The sequence below is a fragment of the Tauraco erythrolophus genome, chromosome 10, assembly GCF_009769465.1.
Source record: "Tauraco erythrolophus isolate bTauEry1 chromosome 10, bTauEry1.pri, whole genome shotgun sequence".
NCBI lineage: Eukaryota > Metazoa > Chordata > Aves > Musophagiformes > Musophagidae > Tauraco > Tauraco erythrolophus.
The window spans coordinates 6,292,821-6,311,689 of NC_141474.1; the positions used below are offsets into that span (position 1 = coordinate 6,292,821).

Here is an 18,869-nt window from a genome sequence, read left to right on the forward strand (position 1 = left end):
TCAGAAGTGGGTTTGTACCACCCAGTGCTCCGACATCAAAGCTCTGAGCTGGCTGCGTGCTACGGCCGTATGGGCACCAGCTCTGTGCCAGGGAGGCAAGCCGGGCAGGACGACAGCGATGCACCAGCGGCAGCAATGTTTTGGAGACAGGCAGTGCTCATGCCTAGCCCTGCCTTGCAGACCCAGCCTGCCACGGCAGAGCTTGTCCTTTCCAGGAGGAACTGGTCCCGGTTCCTGCAGCCCCTCTGATGTCAGCGATCTTTTTCAGGTGATGCAGGACTACTCACGGTAGCAGAGTTTTGTGGGATCGTGCTCCTCATGTCCGTTCCTCATGGAAACATCTCCTGCATCCCCCAACAGAAGCCCTTCAGGTCCCAGCAGGCTGGGTGCCTCTACCAGTGAAGAGGGACAACAGGCCAAGGGCAACTCTGCAGCCAGATCGTTGCCTAGGAATCTCATCTTCTGGCTGCTGTGTTTCAAAAAGACTGAAAAGAGAAAATCTTTGTCTTTCTAGGGGTAGATGAGCAGCTCATCAGTGGAAGCCGTAGGGAATATTGGCCCTAGCAGGGAGCTCAAGCTCCTTTTCCTTTACCAGGGAGTCCCATGTTGTCTGCCAATGGCTGAGCTTTTCTCCTGCCTCCCAGATGCATTGGGTATATGGAGGCTGTCCCACATCTCCCTGCTCTCCATACGGATTGGGGCCTTGATCTCCACCTCAGACAGGCAGATAAGCCCAGGGGAACAGAGGCAGTCAAACAGGACCTGGGCTGGCACTCAACTTGGTTCCTCTCCAAAGCCCATGGCTGTTACACCAAACACTCCTGAAGCATCTTTCATTTCTTAGTCTAAGTCCTCCACATGCTCTCCCCCATCTCCTCACCCACTTTCTTCAATTCTTTTGCAGATGAAGAAATAGGGAATAAAAAGAGGCAGTGATGGTGGGCTCAGACATGGGATACAAGGCAATGACATTCTACAGAGAAGGGTCCTTAATGTCTACAAAAGTGACTGTATTTGGGATTCTGGCGTAAACTGTTGTAGACATAAATGGTAAGTGCTGGAAAAAGCTTCAAGAAATACTCAGCATGGTCTCCTATTCTGTTGCTGATCCTGAAAGAGAACAAAAACAAAATGGATTTTTAAAGCTTGCCCAAGGAGTCAAGTGTCCAGGATGCCCTGGTTCCTCCTTTGCAGAGAAAAAGCTATTCCAGAGGCTTTCTGATAATACATTTTTTTCCTAGAAATCTTTGAGCTGCAACTTTTCAGTACCTTCCCCAAGCTCCTCAATCCATTTTTTCACTATTCCTCCAGCACCTCCATCTGTCTAATCCCACCTGCATCTTCACTGAAGAGCAGCATCAGTGAAGCTGTCACTAGGAGTTAACACCACCTCTAACCTCACACCTCTAAGCTCCCACCACTGTAGAGGGTTGGAGACTCTGGCAGCTCTTCAGGAGTCAAAACCTCCTAACCAGATCTTCTAATAGGACCAGTGCTTCCCAGTCCGTATCTCAAAGCACTCCAGCACAGTAAACATCAGCACTTTGAAAGTACTAGCAAGGTAGATAAGGAGACTTTTCACAGGTATAAAGGATGATACAAGTATTTAAGAGTGATCTAAAAACTCCAGCTCCAGACTGCTGCCCTAACGAGCCGTCTTTCACGCACTATTGTGCTGCCAGATGAGCTGTCTTCACCCTTCTAAAGAAGACCATCTGAAGAAGACTTTGCTCTTGAACACACTGATGCTTGCTCTGCAATGCAGAGGCTCCCTGCAATGCAACTGTGGCAGGGGTGAGGATGTGAACATGTACCTGCCATCCGGGTGCTCATCCAAGTTTCTGATAAGCCTCAGTAGGTTGGTGACGTCGTTTCTATATTTGAATTGTCTCCCAGTCCTAGGATTTTCCATGATGTTCAGAACAAATTTGTCAATCTGAAAAAGAGCAGGTAGATTATTCTCTGCCTTTCAGGCACCACAAAAGGAGCACATCGACCTCCACTCACCACAGCCACTGCCTTTCCCGAGGGACATCATCTTGCATGGATAAATCTCGTGACCCTTAAAAGCATATTTCCCAACCGGAGCAGAAGAATTCCCTCTGCAGGGCATGCGCCACGCAGACCCTTGATTCTGCAAAGTGTTTCGTCTCCTGCCTTGCCAAGACATTGAGACTCATATCAGGACTGTCAACATGGCACAGGAGATTTTCATGCATGTCTGGAGGGACTCAGGAGTCTCCATTCAACAGTGTCACTGTTGAGAGGGCCATGCCAGACTGAACTGAGACTGCCAGATCTCAAACAATGCAGCACGTCTTTCCAAGATGCCCCCTGTGAAAGCAGGCCTGGTCTCACTGCTCCTGAGCCAATCTAACAAAACCCTTTTGCCAGAAATTTGCTGGCAACAAGGGCCAGAAATGCTTGTCTTAATGGGTCACCAACCAACACCCCTGAATATTTGCCAGCTAATTCTATAATAACCATCCTCTACTACCCCCTCAGTTAACAGAGGCTCATTTTAGCATCAGTCTTTAGTCTGTTGTATTTTGACTACTTAGATTTAACTGTTTCCCCCAGTTATCTGTATTTGCATGAGGCTACTTTTTCCAGTTCTTCTGCCTGATAGTCTACCTCAAACCTCGTACCTGTGCAAAGAGAGGGGATTACCTCCTTGGTCCATGACGGGTAAGGAAAAGTTTCAGTAGTATTAGGAGCTTGAAAGACAGCTTCTTGGTCTTGTTTGGGGAAATCTTTGATTTTATTCCATACGCTCTTCAGGAAACTGAACCTGCTGTGGAATGAGGAGCTTCGTTAGCTGCAACAGGACATCACTCTTCCCAGCGCTCCAGGCAAATCCCGTACTGAAAGCTTTTCCTGTGCACTCCCCAGCACTTACGTCTGTTTGCTCCAGAAGTAGGGATGTTTGCTCAAACCTTCCAAGCCTCGTTCATCATGAGAGACCAGGCAACTCACGAGGTCCAGAGCCTCTGGGTAATCTGGGGAATCAGCAGCCAAATCCTCGATACTGACTTGCTGGAGGGGTTTCCTACCCCCTGCTAAAACATACAGCACGAGCTTGCCGAGGGCCTGCAAAGAAACACGTCACTGCTCACATGCCAGGTACACGAAACTTCTTACCAAGAGGAAGAGGAAGAGTATTCCTAAATGAGCAGACTGCGTATGTGAGCGCATGTATAGGTGTGCAGAAGTAGACAAATACGCACAAGCGCAAACTTTGAAGCTGTGTGCACACAGACAGGGGAGATGGACACCATGATCATGCTCACGGGGTATCTGTGGACACCCCAGCGCCCGGCACAGCCTTGCATCCTCATTACTATCACTCTTATGCAGGGTCTGTTGTTACACGGGTTTTCCCAAAAAACAAGGTGTTTTCTAGTTGAGGATGCAGGAAGGCTTCCCCTAGGATGCATAGCAACAGAAAATCTCGGAGGGAATCTGCAGCTTGAAAGCAGACATCAATTTGCAGGGAAGTTACCTCTAAATCTGAGTTTACAGGTTCTTTTTTGCCTTCAATCAACTTTCTTTTATTATCAAAGTCCGCCAAGTAAATTTGGCCACCTAAATCTGAGGAAATAAGAGAAATTGTTAACAAATCATGGTGGAAAACCTTGATACAGTTTGTCACGGACTTCCAGATGACCCCTTCTCTAGAAAACAAATCTCTGAAGAGATTTGCTGGGGGTTCATCTTTCTGCAAAGCCCTGGAAAGGAGGGCAGATCTAATGAGACGTGTAAAGTTGTTCTGTTCACCGCTCCATGGATGTCTGTGAACATATCTATACTTTTTCAAAGAGAAGAGCAAATGCCACAGACACCTCATTCTGCATAAGGACACCTGCACTGATGTTTCATATCTGTTTTTTTCACAGACAGCTATGAAGCATCTTCTTCTCTAAATACAGGCAACAGGAAAGCAAAATGAAAACACTGAGAAAGCAAAAGATAACCTATTAAAAAGTTGCTGGGATGCAGATCCTGGTAAGCGAATCCAAGGGAGTGCAGCTCTCTCACTGCCTGGAAGATCATCCTCAGAGCATCTTTGTAACTCATTTGGCCTTCTGGTTCCTGCAGATGTTCTTCAAGGTTTTTCTCCCAGAGGGGGAAGCACAAATACATGTAACCTCTTTCCTTCTCAAACTGGAAGAGCTTCAGTAGACATTCACAGTTACGACATTGTTCAAATAACCTTTTCTCTTTTTCACCCTCTATATTGCGGCTTATTCTCACTGCTACCTCTGTCCCACCGTAGATCCCCAGGTAGATGCCACCCTGGGAAGTGTTCTGGATTCTCTGCTGGATGTATTGAAACATCTTCAGTTTGCCAATCATAGGGCGATATATTTTATAAAGAGTTTTCAGCTGATCCCTCCAGCGTCTGCTGTTTGGCTCCCAGTCTTTGAGGGTTTCTGGAACAAACCTGGCATTAAACTGACGAAGAAGACCTGCCATGTCATGAGCTCGATTCCTATTCGCGACAGCGATAAGACTCCCAACATCAGTCCTTGCTCCTTTTTTACACAACAGCTCTGCTATCTTGTAATCATTTTTCTCTACAGCCACCATCAGTGCTGTGTTGCCCTCTTCATCTGCGTCATCAATATCTATTTCACCCTTCTCCAGTAAAGCTTCCACCAGATCTAGGCTCTGGATTTCAACAGCTAGGATGAGGGCAGTTTTCCCACATTCATCTTTGCTGTTCACATCAACACCAGAGCCCAGCAGGAAACGGCTTATGGAGACACCGGACTGGTATGTCTCCTTGGCACAGCCCTCCTTGAGGGCATAGATCAAGGCGTTCCTATCTTTGTTGTCACAAATGTTCACGTCAGCCCCCATCTCTTGGACAAGAGTTTTGACAACCGAGAGCCGGCCCTTCCTACAAGCATCCATCAGCGCTGTCGCGCCGCCTTTGTGCAGTTTCATTTTCTCCTGGCTAACTTCCCTTCTCAAATTCACCTTTGCTCCTTTGCTATACAAGAACTTTAAGGCTTCTTCCTTCCCGTACCACGCAGCCTCCATGAAAGCCGTGAAGCCGTTGTCGTCATGGTCATTAATATCCAGCCCGAGATCAAGGAGCATCTGCAGTACAGTCACGTTTCCCGCACTGGCTGCCTCAGTAAACGCAGTGCCACCGTTGTCCTTCCTGGCATGTGGATCAGCACCTCTGTCGAGCAGAAGTTGGACCAGGTCCTCATCATTAGCTTGCACGGCACTCTGCAGTGGTGTCCAGCCACTTCCAGCTTTGGAGTTCACATCTGCCCCTTTCTCCAGCAGCTCCAGCACACCTTCTATATTGCCCTCCCTCACAGCAATGTTTAACTTGAAGGCAAGGTCTTCTGCTGTCTCTGTGCTGGAAGGGGTAGGTGCCTCCTGCTGACTGTGAGCTGTGGGCTCCATGACGGTCAAAGGGAGGGCTCTATACCTCTGACGTTCCTCACCTGAGCCCAGGGAGAGAACAGAAAGATCCCAGGGAGTTCTTGCTATAAATGTTATCTCGGATCTATCACAGGTTGCCTAAGAAGCCGGCCCCCAGCAATGTTTTCAGGTGGAGAACGCAGCAGGCAGGCAGAGATGGGCATTGCCTTCCAGTTTTGGATGGCAGCCACACACATGGTCCTGGAAAGTCCCTGATCCGATACCTGGAATGAGACAGAAAAGCCAATCTTCATCCCTCCTGCCTCCATAGGCAATTAGGAGATCCTACCTCATCTGAAGCCTTTCCCAAGCTTTTCACAACATTAAAAGGTTAATCGGGTAGGATCTGATCTATCCGTGTCTATCTAGTATCTGGAAAAGCTGGAACTCCGACATCCATTTTCCAGACTGCAAAGCCTGATTCAAGTGTCCCATGCTTTCAGGAGTCACTGTCGGACAAGCTGAACTGGAAGTAAATTATCTGAGCAAATCAGAAAAGGGACAGAGAACTCTTAAGGTATAAAGCCAACGTATAAATTCATATGGATTTACTCTCAGGAAAGCCAAGGACTGTTTCACGGATGGTTTCTCCCCCCGCCCAGCAGGAAACGAACACCCTATTTCATAGATTTAGAGGCATTTAATTTCCTTGTAGTAACTTCTACACCTTTTGCCACGTATTAAAAAAAAAAAAAAAATTACTTTATTGGCTGGAAAAGCAGCACAGCATCCCCCGGGCATGGTGGTGCTCAAATTCCTTGTCCCAGTCAGGAAGGCAGGAGCCTGAGGAGGGGGAAGGCAGGTGCCGTGTACCTTCCTCCTCCTCCATCAAGCATCAGAGCCACAAGCGCCCTACCCCAGGAAACATATCAACGTTTCTGTCCCATCCCGCTGGCTTTTGGCCAGAGGCCACTTCACATCTGCGTATCATGGGCACCAGCCGATGTGCAAAGTCACACAACCCTTCCTGGCATCACCTGCCACCTCGGGAAGGCGAGCAAGGGGTCCCTCTACCCGGCCTAAAACGCCTCCAAATCCAGGGAGCAGCTTTTCACAGCAGCTGCTCTTCACTGCTGCTTCCCAGCAACTATCCCCAGATCATATTTTCTTTCCCAGCAAAGCCTGCAAGGATATGCCGTCCCCTTCCAGGAAGAAGCAGCCCTGGGAACATTTTATCCACTTGCAAGGGGATACTGGGGTTTTTTGGAGGGGGGGGTGTTGGTGACTTTTTTCCCAGCACACAGCAGAGCATTGGTGAGCAAAGCGCTCTCCCCATACGGTCCCACGCACACAGACCCTGTTTACAAACACGTGCCCAGGAGCTGAAAGCACAGAGACATTAAATGCACCAGTGCTGGGGCTTTTTGGGGAGGGAAGGGTTTGGAGGGGTTTTTATGGGAGAGGTTGTTGTTTTTTTTTATTTTAAGCTTTTCCTCACCTTTTGGTAAATCGGCGCACATGAGGAAACTGGCCACGCTGCTAAATTTCACCCAGGGAACTGCTGAGCTCCGGGTCCACTTATGCCACAACTGGCATGTTCTTGACGGCACCCACACGTGTGGGCAGCTCTGTGCCAAGGCAGTGCTGCCCCAGTGAGCCCCGTCCTCCGGCCCTTCTCGTTGGCGGGCGAAGCGCACACAGGAAATACGTGACGTTGCCCAGGCTGTGACGTGCCACCCGGTTTCCTCCGCCACCCTGCAATATAAGACGAACTCACCAACATGCACAGAGTCCATGCAACCTCCCCAGCCACCGCCACCGACCTGGGCCAGCTGCGAGATCGGGATCACACTTGCGAGCGGGGCTGGAATGGTGACCATGAGGTCCCGCCTGGCTTTCCGCTGCCTGTTGGCACACGCACAGACTGGGCACCCACGTGTCTAGGTGGAGTCATGGCTGGATGCACACACAGGGGCACGCAAGCAGAAAAGCACACCCTAAAGGGGTGTGTGGGCGCAGTTCTGCACATCATACGTGCAAATCTGTCCTGGCTTCGGCTGGGAGAGAGTTAATTTTCGCAAGGAGCTGGGAGGGGACGCAGCAATCGCTGTATTGTTATTTTATTAGTATTATTGCGGTTCTTACCCCTTCTCACTTTTTTGCACTGCCCTATTAAACTGTCCTTATCTCATCCCACGACTTTTCCCGCTTTGTTCCGACTCTCCACCGCGGCCCCCCGACCGGGAAGGAGCGGCCGCGCCCGGTGAGCTCAGCCGGGAGAGCTGCAGTCTTGGGGACGAGGGTTCGAGCCCCGCCCTGTCGTGGTTTAACCCCCTCCCTGCCAGCTCCCCCAACATATAAATATTGAGCATGACGTCATGCGGTACCGAATATCCCCTTGGCCAGTTTGAGTCAGCTGTCCCGGCTGTGCCTCCTCCCAGCTGCTCGTGAAAATTAACCCTGTCCCAGCCGAACTCACGACAGCACCACAATCTTTACGTTCACCCGCGTTGCTTGCTCACATCTGCACGCCAGCTTTCAAAAACACTCTGCCTATGCAGCAGCCCCATCCTAATAAGCATCCTCCTTTCCACAGCATGCAGTGCACCTGAAAAGACTGGGAATGTCACCCTCAAGGTGGTCCAGATCCCATTTTAATTCCCATTTAAATCTGCTGATCCCTACAGCATGTCTCCTGGTTGGACCAGAGCTGGGATTCCAGCTTCCAGTGTTTAACCACCCATTTGCAGGCTGGAAAAGAGACAAACAAGCAGAGCAGGGCCACATCACAAGCTCTCAGCCAACAACAAATATGTCCGAAAAAACATAACGCATACGAAAAAACAACACATAACATCATCACACCACCCATGTATGAAAGCCCTGTTCAGCTTGCCGGTTTAATTAAAGCAGTTAATTATCTTATGGCAGGAAGATGAAAAACCCTAGGATGGTAGGAACCCAAACCTCAGGATGGTAGGGAACAAGGTGTTGGCAACCAGCAGAAGCATCCTGTGACTGTTACCATAGCAAAGGGTTGACTGGTAAAGCTTTCCCTATCTCTCATCCCTGATCCAAATTGCCTTTCATTGAGTTATAATTTTAAATTCTTAGTTTTAGGCAGCTTATGGGGAAGGCTTTCTAAAGCATGGGAGTCACAGAGCTGCTCTCCACAACCGTTCCTACTGTATCTGCACTTCTGTAGAGTCCTCATTTGCCTCCAGGGACCCAGGAGATGAGCTGCTGAGACACAGTCAGCAGGGAAATCAAGGGCACAATTAGCAAATTTTTTTTTTTTTTTTTTCTTTCCTCCACCCTGATGGACCTACAGCCATTTTGCAAACCATTCCCCTGAGATAACATCTCCGAGCATCCACGTCCTGGCCACCAGCCACAAATAAACATGGGCTAAAACGCGGCAACAAAAACTGCCTGCCAAAGTCAAAATAATTTTTAAAGTAGCTATGAATAGTAGGATGGCTTTTTTCTTCATGTTCCCTGTACTTGTTTCCTTATTATATTTCCAAATGAGAATGTCCCAGGGTTTATATGCTTGGCCACATTGATGTGACTTTCAGCGCTGGAACACAGCCCTGGAAAACAACCCACAAGAGGATGCGATTCAGGCACTGACAGGCAATGCTATCCATGCAGGAGCATCACCCATGTTTCACTTTATTATTATTTATTTATTATTATGTATCTATTATTATATATTTATTATTTATCTGTATTTATTTATTTATAAAATTTACATTTATTCATACCCATATATTTTTATTTATTTATAAATCTATTTATTTTTATAACTTTTTATTTTGATCATAAACTTTTATTTATTTGTATTTTTATTTATAATTTTTATTTTTATTTAATATCCTTTTATTTATTTATATTTTATCTATTTATATTATTATATCTTCGTTACTAGTATTTTTACATTTTCAATCTGCATTTGCCAGCCTTCAAAGCTGCTGCTCAATCCCCATCACCACAAAAAACAGACCTGCAGAAACTGGCTGGGAAGAAGAGGTGAGCGCAGCAGAAAGGCAGGCGGGAACCTCACCGAGCAGGGCACCATGTCGCAGTCCTGGGGCAAGGAGAGCAGAGCAGCTCCATCAAAAGCATCCTAGATCAGCCAAAACAGGTCAAACAAGAAGACAGGCCGAGGACCTGAGCTTAAATGCATCTTCCAGCAGCCTTCCTCGCAGCTGATCCTCATCCCCAGCTTCCCTCCGCAGGCTGAGCCCAGATTGCAGCTGAGCTGCCCCGGGGAGGCTGGAGGGCTGCGGAGCCTGGCACAGCCCTCAGCATCCCAGCAACATCAGAAAGCGTGAATATTATCATCAATTTTTCATCAGTTCCTGAGGCACCCTGAGGGTAAGGATCCCTGTACGCAGCTGGACCAGGTTGGCAACCTTGGCATTTCGCTGCGCACATAGGGAGAGGGACCGTGAGCCGTATGGGAACACAGCACACGATTTCTGGCACATTTTGGGGTGAAGGCCTTGAAATGAAAGCCACAGAGCTGGAAGAAGTGCAGTGCAGCTGCTCCCTTCCCCGTTGGCTGGGAAAAACGCTAGTTAAAATATTGGCAGCATTTGAAATGGCTCAGTGCATCCCCTTTGCCGGGAAGCTTCCTTCAAAAACATATTTGATCAACATTTTATACCATTTATTTGCAGACATTCTTTAAAAAAAAAAAAACAAAACCAACACGGATGTACACACATGCAAATTCGCCCACATACGTGCGTTGTTACACGTGCATCCGCCGCAGTGCCCGCACACAGAAAGCTCTGCATCCAAACGCCTATACACGTACATCCACCTGCCCAAACACGTGTCTTCACGGGGCCACTCGTGCATGTATATACGTGCCCTAAGGCTGCTCGGTCCCTCCAGAGCAGGGCCCCTGGCCGCAGTGGCCATGGGGGCCATGCCACCCCACCGAGCCGCGCCTGGGAGTGCACCAGGTCCCAGGGCAGAGGCAAACGGGTGGTTTTTTCCACCAAATACATCCATCCCCCCATCCCGACTCATGGAAACTGGCCCTGGAGCAAGTATGTGTCACACCGGGGGGGAGAAGCCACCGCCAGCCCCCACTTTTGCTCCCCGGAGCTCCGATCTTCTCTGCTTCTTCCAAATTCATAGCCTCCACCCTGGGAAACTTCGGTCGTGGTTTATTGGAAGCAACCGCAGCCGGCCGTGCCCAAAGGCGGTCACGGGAACCTTCAGCTCCTCTTTCTCAGTGTGGTTTTGTGGGTGGGTTTTTTTTTTTATCCCCCCCCCTCAAGGCTTTAAAGGTTTTGTTATATTACTGCTGGGTTTTGCCAGCAATGGCAGAGGATGCATGAGTTTATTGACTGAATTTTCTCTTCGGGAAGCATCTCAGGCTTGTAGAGATGAAACTGTGCTGCAAATTGGGATACTCCGGTATTGGCTGCGCAGTCTGAGCATCGGCCTGGGCCATCCGTTTCCATGCGCGGTGCATCAAGAACAGACGTAGCCCCGTATTTCCTTCTAAAGAAAGCTCAAGAAGATTTTAATTCTAAACTTTTCTTACTTTTTTTGTTGGTCAATCTAAATATCTTAATGCAGAATCAGTTTTAAATTAACTTCAAGATATGCAAGGCAAAGTATTCCTTTTTTTTTTCAGTTAGAAGCTACAGTTAAAAGAAAAAAAAAAGCAGTATATTGTTTCTAGCTGCTTCTAGACTGTTTTACTGCTCTAAGCCTTTCTTGCCAGATAATTTAAATATTTCCTGGACACCTTTCATCTCATTTCTTCCCTCCGACGTGCACTAAGATCAGGTATACAGGCAGACTGCTGCGATCCTCAATCACCTGTCTGCTCACTGCAGGCTGCATTTTGGCTTCCCAAATATGCAATAAACAGAAAGAAGACAACTTACAAGTGTGTTTTATTTGGTTTTTATTCGGAGCATGAACGTCTGTGTGCTACACTTGGGTGCCCCCCCTCCCCACATGGCTCCCGTCATCCCCAGGTGTGCCCACACCATACACCCCACCTCTGTCCTTCCAAAGCATCCCGTAGGGACATGGGGGACTGCTCAGGCCTCAGAGATAGCACAGAGTGTGACAGAGGTAAGATGTTTTCCAATATCCCCTCTAGAGCCAGATACTTCCCCTCTTGTAATTGAGTTCAATTATCAGCCGAGTTATTGGTATCAATCAACTGTTATTTATGACAGCAACCCAAAAGCAGTTTTTGCAAACAGCAGCCCTAACTAGAATCCTCCTGTGCTTTTAAGACTTGTATCTTTAAGACAGTGTCTTTAAGATGGTGTCTTACTGGTACTAAACAGGTATTGGGAAGTGCTCAGAAAATGGCGAGCAATGCAAACAGCACCGAACACCCTGGCAATTAATATAGTAAAAACTAAACTTCTGCTTCTGTTCCTGCTGTGAGCTGTTCAGTTCTCTTCAATAAGCCCAATATCACAAAGAAGCTTTACTCTCCACAAGTCTTCCCCTTCCTTTCCTATTCCTGACATTGCAACACATAAAGCGACTGTAAGCACCCCTCGAGCCAGCCAACACAAGCAGCTTGCTTTAGCACGCTCTGCAAATCATCCAAAATTAGAATGTAAAAATTAATTGAAAGCCCATAACAAAAAAACCACGTTGTCACAGGATTTTCCTCTTTACGTTTTATTTTCTAATGACAATATTAAGTCAGCAATGAAAAGGGACCATTGTGCGTCGTTCACTTCAGTAACACAACGAAGGTGGTTCCAGTTGTAAAAATAAATAATAAATAAGAGAGCAGCTAAAATCTCCCTGTAAACGTAGCCGGGACCCATCGAGGCTCAGAGGTAGAACCGAGATGGGGAAAGCAGAAGAGGACTCCGAATAACATCCCCAAACTGGTCCTCGGTCCCTTGCTCTGCTCAAACAGCCACGAAAAGCCCAAGTGTGCTCTGGCTAATCCTGGGGATGGGGGCAAAAGATGTTTCCTCGGCACGAAGTGAGTACCAGCAGGGTAAGGACCTCCGGGTTCCATCTCTAGGGATACATGGAAGCACACGTGGCAGCCCCAGACAGTCTCGGTAGGAACGATGTAGGTGGCACGTTCCCCCTGACCCAGCACAGGACACCTGTGGGCTCCTTGTCACCCACCCACGGGGCCACTGGCACTGTTGCTTCCAAACAGGATCTGTTGGCAGGGTGGCTGCCGGCCCCAGGAGTCCCTGCTCAGCGGGGCTTTCGGAAGAGCTTGCTGCATCTGAGCTGATAAAACGTTCTGCCTTCCCCCCGGACGCTGGATTCACGGCACACATCCCTGTTTTGCTCTGTCTCTTTTGCAGGCTGGTTTCCCAGCCAAGGGAACACCGAGCCCAACTTTAAACCGGGTGAAAGAACAAGGTTTTCTCTCCCATGTGTAAAAAAATAAGTTTTCAATAGGATCACTCACCAAAGTCCTACTCTGTGCCTAGGACAAAGCTGCTAGTCTATGTGCTGAGATGCTGTCCGCATCTTTAAGGGGAGAAAGTAAACAGCATGGACTGTGAAGCATCCCCTTACTGCCATCAGCTCCAAAATCATGGAAACATGCCGCCTTCAATCCCTCTAGCAGCCCTGCCAGGCTGCAGCTCTCACCACAGCTATTCCCGTACCTTGCTCCACAGTTGGGTTAACGGATCTGCCTGGTCGTCTCTCTGAAGCTATTCTACAGGAAAGGTGGGAGGCATGCTAAGCGCTACGATATCTACAATAATCTAATTTACAAGCTCCTTGGAGCAAGGGACGTGCGTATGCTTTCAGCAGTGCTTTTCTAATAAATATATATATATTATAATAATGATAAAATAAATAATAATAGTAATTAAAGGTTATGCACGTGACCTAAGATTAGGCGAAATCTAAAAGTCTTGTAGCTTAAGCAAGGGATAAGAATGTCCCTGCTAGGGATACGCTGTACTGGAAGAAGGCGTAAAGCTTTGATGCAGAACATGCGTAGGAAACTGCAGAAGAAGGATCTCAGGATTAAGACAAGGGTCCCTCCAGGCTGGCAATGCCACGTTAGTCTTTGGCCTTTTATTCCGGATGTTCCCTCCTAGGAAAAGCCCTGCAGGCAGGTCTGGGGCGGTTGCGCCAGGGCACTCCGGGAATCACAGGCTTCTGCGCTGGCTCCGCAGCCGGCAGCTGATGCCACAAGTCAGAGGCAGGGTCCCGAGAGCAGGTGGGAGCTCTCCGGGTATGGATGCTCAGGGGAATCCAGTCTCTGTTTTCCAGGCTTGCAACTCAAATCCGATTTCTTTCTATCCCTGTGGTGGTGCAGGTGTCCGGCTACACTGCAAGGGCAGGCATTGGCTTCCCATCTGCTCCACTTCTCCAAGGAGGGAGGATCTCTCTTCCCAGCAGCTCGGTGGGAAGCGCTTGAGGTCCTGGGGATCCTGCTAAAATGCCAGGAGTTCAGCCGAAACCCCACCGCGCAGACCTCAGCCCTCACAAACCGTCTCTCAGCCTCTGCCTGGTCCCCCGGCTCGTCCCGCCGCGGTAGATTCGGGCTGGGGTCAGGTATGCGACCGCTTGCTGATGCCACGGCTGGTGGCCTGCTTGGTCATGTCCTGGTAGGAGGCAGACTTCAGGAACCGGGGGTAGGAGTCCTTCTCCATCAAGGTGCGAGTCTTGGCCTGGGCTTCGTTGAAGCAAGCGGAGGTGGCGCCCGAGAGGTTCTTCCGGGTGATCTCCCTGGTTTCGTGGTCGATGTTCACCTGCAAGGAAGCAGCATCCGCAAATGTTAACTCGGCTTTAACTGTCCTCCTGTGGTGGAAGGAAAAATGTTTGCTCCACCTTCGGAGGTGGGTGAAGGCCTTTGTATCCCTTCATGTCGGTAGACCATGCTAGGTTAGAAATGGAAGCTCTCGGGGACAAGAGCACATCTTCCCACTTTAATAAAACCCATCAGGACATTGTATTCCTTTACGCCCCCATTCCATGCCACAGGACAGAGGCAGAAAATGCTCTCACCTCTCTAGGGGCCTCACTTTGGACAAACTCTTCGAAGATCCTGTTGGCCTTGGAGGCCAGCTTGGTTTTTGACCGGGTCTTTTTGAAGTCCTCGCACGCCAGCCAGAAGTCCAGGTTCTCCTCGCTGAACTCAGTCTTCAGGAAGGTGTGGAAGGCTGTCACCCCACCTGGGAAGGGGAGAGGAGAGCAGTTAACAGGGCAGAAGGAGGGGAGGAAGAGGAGGATAGCTGCCTGATGAACATCACCCTGGGAGTTTGGACCATGACATCTGCAGATTTCCTTTCCCTCCGGGCAAATTCCACCCTCTGAGACACTGCTAATTAGCCTCTAGACTCCAATAAAATCCTTTCCCACAGACTAGTAATCCTCTGGTTTTATTTATCTGACCTTTCTGTAATGAGGTTTCAGAGTATTTTCTTTACAGTTTCGGAAAAGAGCTAATTCTACCTAAGGAGAAATCCACCGAGGTATCAGTATCCCTGCAGGAACCGAGCAGCAATGGCTTTGTTTTTATTTCTCAGCTGAGATCCAGGGAGAAGCAAGATGCTGAGGAGTATGGGAGAGTAATTGCAGCAAGGATTTCAGAGCCAGGCTGAGATGGTCGTTAGCCATCACAGCACATGAGGAAGGCTGGAAAAAAAATACTGGCCCCAAAGTCGCTCTAGGGAAGAACTTTCTCTTGCTGTGGAATAGCTTTTAAGGCAGACAATTACTTTTGTATTAAAATTTGGCACTTTTGCCATTGTGTGCCTGCTGCAAAGCCCAGTGTAAGGAAGGGATTATGTGTGGGACTCAAAAAGAGGTCCCCCCTCTGAGGCTGGAGGTACCATCTGCGTAGGGGAGAGGGACGCAGCACCTTACGGGAGCCCTGTGCATCGCCGTACATATAGCAAATATCGGAGGGGAAAATGGCTACGTGTAACTCGGTAAAACAGCTGAGTTCCTTCTCCCTGTGGAAAAGCCATCCCCGGAGGCACGGGACAGACAGGCAGAGGTGAAGCAACACAGTTTTCTGAGCCATGAAAGTCTCTGGGGAGGTGGCCACATCCCTGCTCAAAGAAGGACCCAGAGAGCAGCCACGCTGCCTTCTGCTGAGCCTGCAGAAAGGGACGGTCGGGGCACTGCGTGACGTTTCCCCCGATGGAATGCTGCACACAGGATGCCCACGATGATGCCCAAGGTGTTGCGAGACAGCACTTGTGCCTCCCCCCCCGCAAAAACACCCAGCCAGAAGAAAAGGGTACAGTGTTTTTCCCACACGCTCTCACCAAGAGGAGAAAACAAGATCCTACTCACTTTTACTCTTCAGGAGCTGGTCGAAGGACTCCCTCCATTCGAGCACCTCTCGCGAGGAGTCTCTGGAAAAGACAACAGGACGTAAGGCTCTTTCTATCCCGCCGACGGCAATTCTCCTGCCCCGCGGAGGCAGACAGGAGCGCTTTGGTCAAGCGGCCCTGTGAACAGGAGACGGTACAAGGGAGGCAGTGGCACTTGTTGGGAAACCAAAGCAAGATCCCAGTATCCATTACCTGTGGGCTCTCTTTCCTTTCTCCCTTTCTTTTACCTTCCCCGATAGCTCTCCAGGCCTCAGCTCCATAGTGCAGCTTTGGCCAGGCAGCTTCTCCAGAGGATGCTCAGTGAAGCCCTTTTCTGCTGCTACAAGCCCAGCAGAGCCTCCTCTGTGAGAAGATGCTTTGCCTTCAGCAGCAATATTTAGGTTTGTGGGGTTTTTTAATGCTGCCTGCATTCTCTGATGCTCCCAGGCAGTGGTCAGAGACACCAGGAATTGCAGGAGAAACTGAGTTTCTGGTATCTTGTTGAGGCTCTGCTCTTTTGTACCGAATGCCAGAGCATCGGTTCCCCGGTCTGATTTTATAACTGGTGGAGCCAGGCAGTGATCCGCCTTCCCTGCCTGCTGGGGTGGGACCGTGGGGAGGGTGAGCTGCGCTCGGCCCTCCCTGCTGTGCAGATGGGCAGGAGCATCCCCCCCGGGACAGCCTGGTCCATGGGGACCCACTCCAGGTTGAACATGGGACACAGCACCGCTTGGCTTACCTCTGCCTGGAACCCAGCTGCAGCTTGCTGGAGGTCCCGATCCTGTGTCCCAGCTCTGGTTTATGAAGCAGGATCCCTAAGCGGGTCTTCAGATCCTTGGCTCTGGAAGAGAGGAAGGGGAGATGGGACTGATGGGCCACCGAACTGCTGCCTCCACCCACCCCTGCCAGCCTGGCAGGGGCTGCACTCCACGGACCCGGCACAGCTCGGAGGGGCAGCCCTTGCTCCTCAGCTTCAGCTGCCTCTTCGCCTTCTGCTGTATGAAATAAATGCTCCCCCAACTGCTTTTCCTGCTCCCTGGCAACCATGCTCCGCAGTGAATTAAGCCCAGGAGACTGATTCCTCCCGCTCGCTTCCCAGGTAGCGCCACATGCATTTATAAAGCCCAACGAGCTTTTTCCACTGGGGCAGGTAGCAGAGCAGCTGCTGGGTGCCCAGCTGGACCCCCCACCACCCCCCCTAGCTCCCTGGAGCTAACCTGGCTTCTTTTCCCGTCCTCGACTCCCGGCTGCACTGCTCTCAAAACACTGGAAAAACACAGCAATTGCGTTCTGCTCGGCAGAGCGGGAGAATCTCCCCGCTGCGAGGCTGTTGCCACAGCTGACACTCCCCTGCCTCTCTTTTTTGGGCATGGGGTGCTCCTGAGTCACCAGGAGCCTACCACCATGCCACGGAGATGGCTGCGCTCCCCGGTGGCACCATCCACCTACCCCATGCCTCCAAGAGCCAGCGAGCCTGGTGGCACTGCACGATGCTGCTGTGCCTCTGCAAGAGCCTGGGACGCCGCAGCCCGTCACCGTGGCTCTGCGGCAGTGGCACCTCCCTGCCGGGAGGTGTCTGTAGCAATACAGCAGGAGCTGCTGCTAAATCGGCTCCTGTCCCCGGGTCGCTGCGAGGCAGTGGACAGCCCCGCTGCTATTTGTGTGCCGCGGCTCATGGGGGCATCCCAAGGCGCTCGTAGAAAAATAAGCCTTTAAATGTCAAGCTGGCAGCGCGGGGCTTTGTAGCCGTGTTTGGCAGGAGGAACAACATGTCACTGAACGTTTCAGCTCTGTTGGTGGAAATAGTCCTGCTGCTGTCAACCTGAAGCGAGTTCTGCAGAGACGGAGCCAGCGACACAACCCTCCAGTGTCAGTACCCCCAGACACAGGCAGGGCAGCCCTATCCAGCCTCCTCTCCCTCTGCCTGTTTTACCTCCATGCTCCCCTCCTGGACACAGCCAAAACAAAGCCCTCAGGCCACCCTACGCCCCGTGTTTCCTGGCAGTCTGCACCCTGTTTTCTAATGAAACATGACAGCCACAGCGGCCGAGGCTGGCCCGGCTGCTCTGAAGTTAGGTGCATCTTTTCCAGTGAACCCTCTGCATCCCAAATCTGCGGCGTGGCGAAGCCCCTTACCTTTCCAGACATGCGATAGGGAGCGCGGCTAAGCCCCGGCACATGGTGAGCGCTGGGCACCCAGGCATCCAGCAACTCATCGGGTCACTACAGCGGTGGCAGCTGCGGCACCACCTGCGCCCACGCTCGCGTGCCGTCAGCTGGAAAAGCAGCGAGAAGCCGGGTTTTATATCGGGTGGAAGGCGGGAGGGCTGGGAGGGGGACTCGGCATCACTCCAGCCTCCAGCCAACCAAACGCTGCTCCGGTATCGCCCAGCGAAGATAACGGCTTAGGTAGGTTTCTTTTGTGCTGTGAAGGGAGAGGGGGGGGAGTGGGAGGCCCAGGCTTGTCCTTGAGCATCACAGTCATAACTTCTTCCTCGATAACAGGAAAAAACAGGCTCGTTTCCACCGACGTGTGGAGCCTGCTGAGTAACCGCCGGCGGGCGAGTACGCAGATGGGGAGAGCGAGAGGGACAGGACAGACGCCGTAACGCGCAGCAATTCGTCAGCACCGTCCTGCTGCCCGAGCACTTCCAATCCTCCCGACGCTGCCAGGGCTGCTGTGGTGGCATGGCTGCAGCACCCCTTTTCCCGGGTGGTTTAAGCAAGGGATGCCAGTCCCCAGCAGAGTCAGGGTGTTTTGCAGCATCCCAGGGGCAGATGCAAAGCCTGGGGGAAGGGTTTGCACTCCCCAGGGCAACACGATACCCCCCCACCCCACAGATACAGCAGAAGGGTGTAATGTCTCCACATCCCCCCAAATTACGCTGCCAGTCCACAGCTGGAATAAATAAGGAGTGATGTCTGACCTCCCGGGCTGGCAGAAGCTGTACTTCTTCACCACGAATTCTCCACTGGGTCTATGGTGGGAGAAGGGTAGGGAATGCACATCAGAGAAAGTCTGAGCAAAGGGAGGAGCACGAGACACCTCAGATCCCTTGAACTGTAATGGAAACTCCTGTCTTTCTCCCACCACGTAGAAAAAGCCACTGAACTGCCTTGCCCATGGCTAGCCAGAAAAGATGCATCGGGACTAATGACCCAGCACAAGTTTTT

The 18,869-nt window shown here is 50.5% G+C and overlaps 2 protein-coding genes across 3 annotated transcripts; both read right to left on the minus strand.

The window, feature by feature from the left end:
* Nucleotides 1-989: 989 nt before the first annotated feature.
* Nucleotides 990-5,433, minus strand: RNASEL (ribonuclease L). Its single transcript, XM_009981307.2, has 6 exons — nucleotides 3,975-5,433; nucleotides 3,503-3,591; nucleotides 2,900-3,090; nucleotides 2,671-2,794; nucleotides 1,815-1,936; nucleotides 990-1,110 (listed from the first exon to the last, which is right to left on the minus strand). The coding sequence occupies exons 1-6, from the start codon at nucleotides 5,422-5,424 to the stop codon at nucleotides 990-992; spliced, it is 2,097 nt and encodes a 698-aa protein (XP_009979609.2). The 5' UTR covers nucleotides 5,425-5,433.
* An 8,489-nt stretch (nucleotides 5,434-13,922) lies between these two features.
* LOC104375989 (regulator of G protein signaling 16) lies at nucleotides 13,923-17,911 on the minus strand. 2 transcript variants are annotated; one of them, XM_086617280.1, is made up of 6 exons: nucleotides 17,832-17,911; nucleotides 16,435-16,536; nucleotides 15,909-16,058; nucleotides 15,676-15,737; nucleotides 14,380-14,546; nucleotides 13,923-14,123 (listed from the first exon to the last, which is right to left on the minus strand). In XM_086617280.1, exons 1-6 carry the CDS (start codon nucleotides 17,909-17,911, stop codon nucleotides 13,923-13,925), a joined length of 762 nt encoding a protein of 253 aa, XP_086473406.1. The 2 variants fall into 2 exon arrangements, with proteins under 2 accessions (XP_086473406.1, XP_009980770.2); XM_009982468.2 differs by lacking the exon at nucleotides 15,909-16,058.
* Nucleotides 17,912-18,869: the final 958 nt, after the last annotated feature.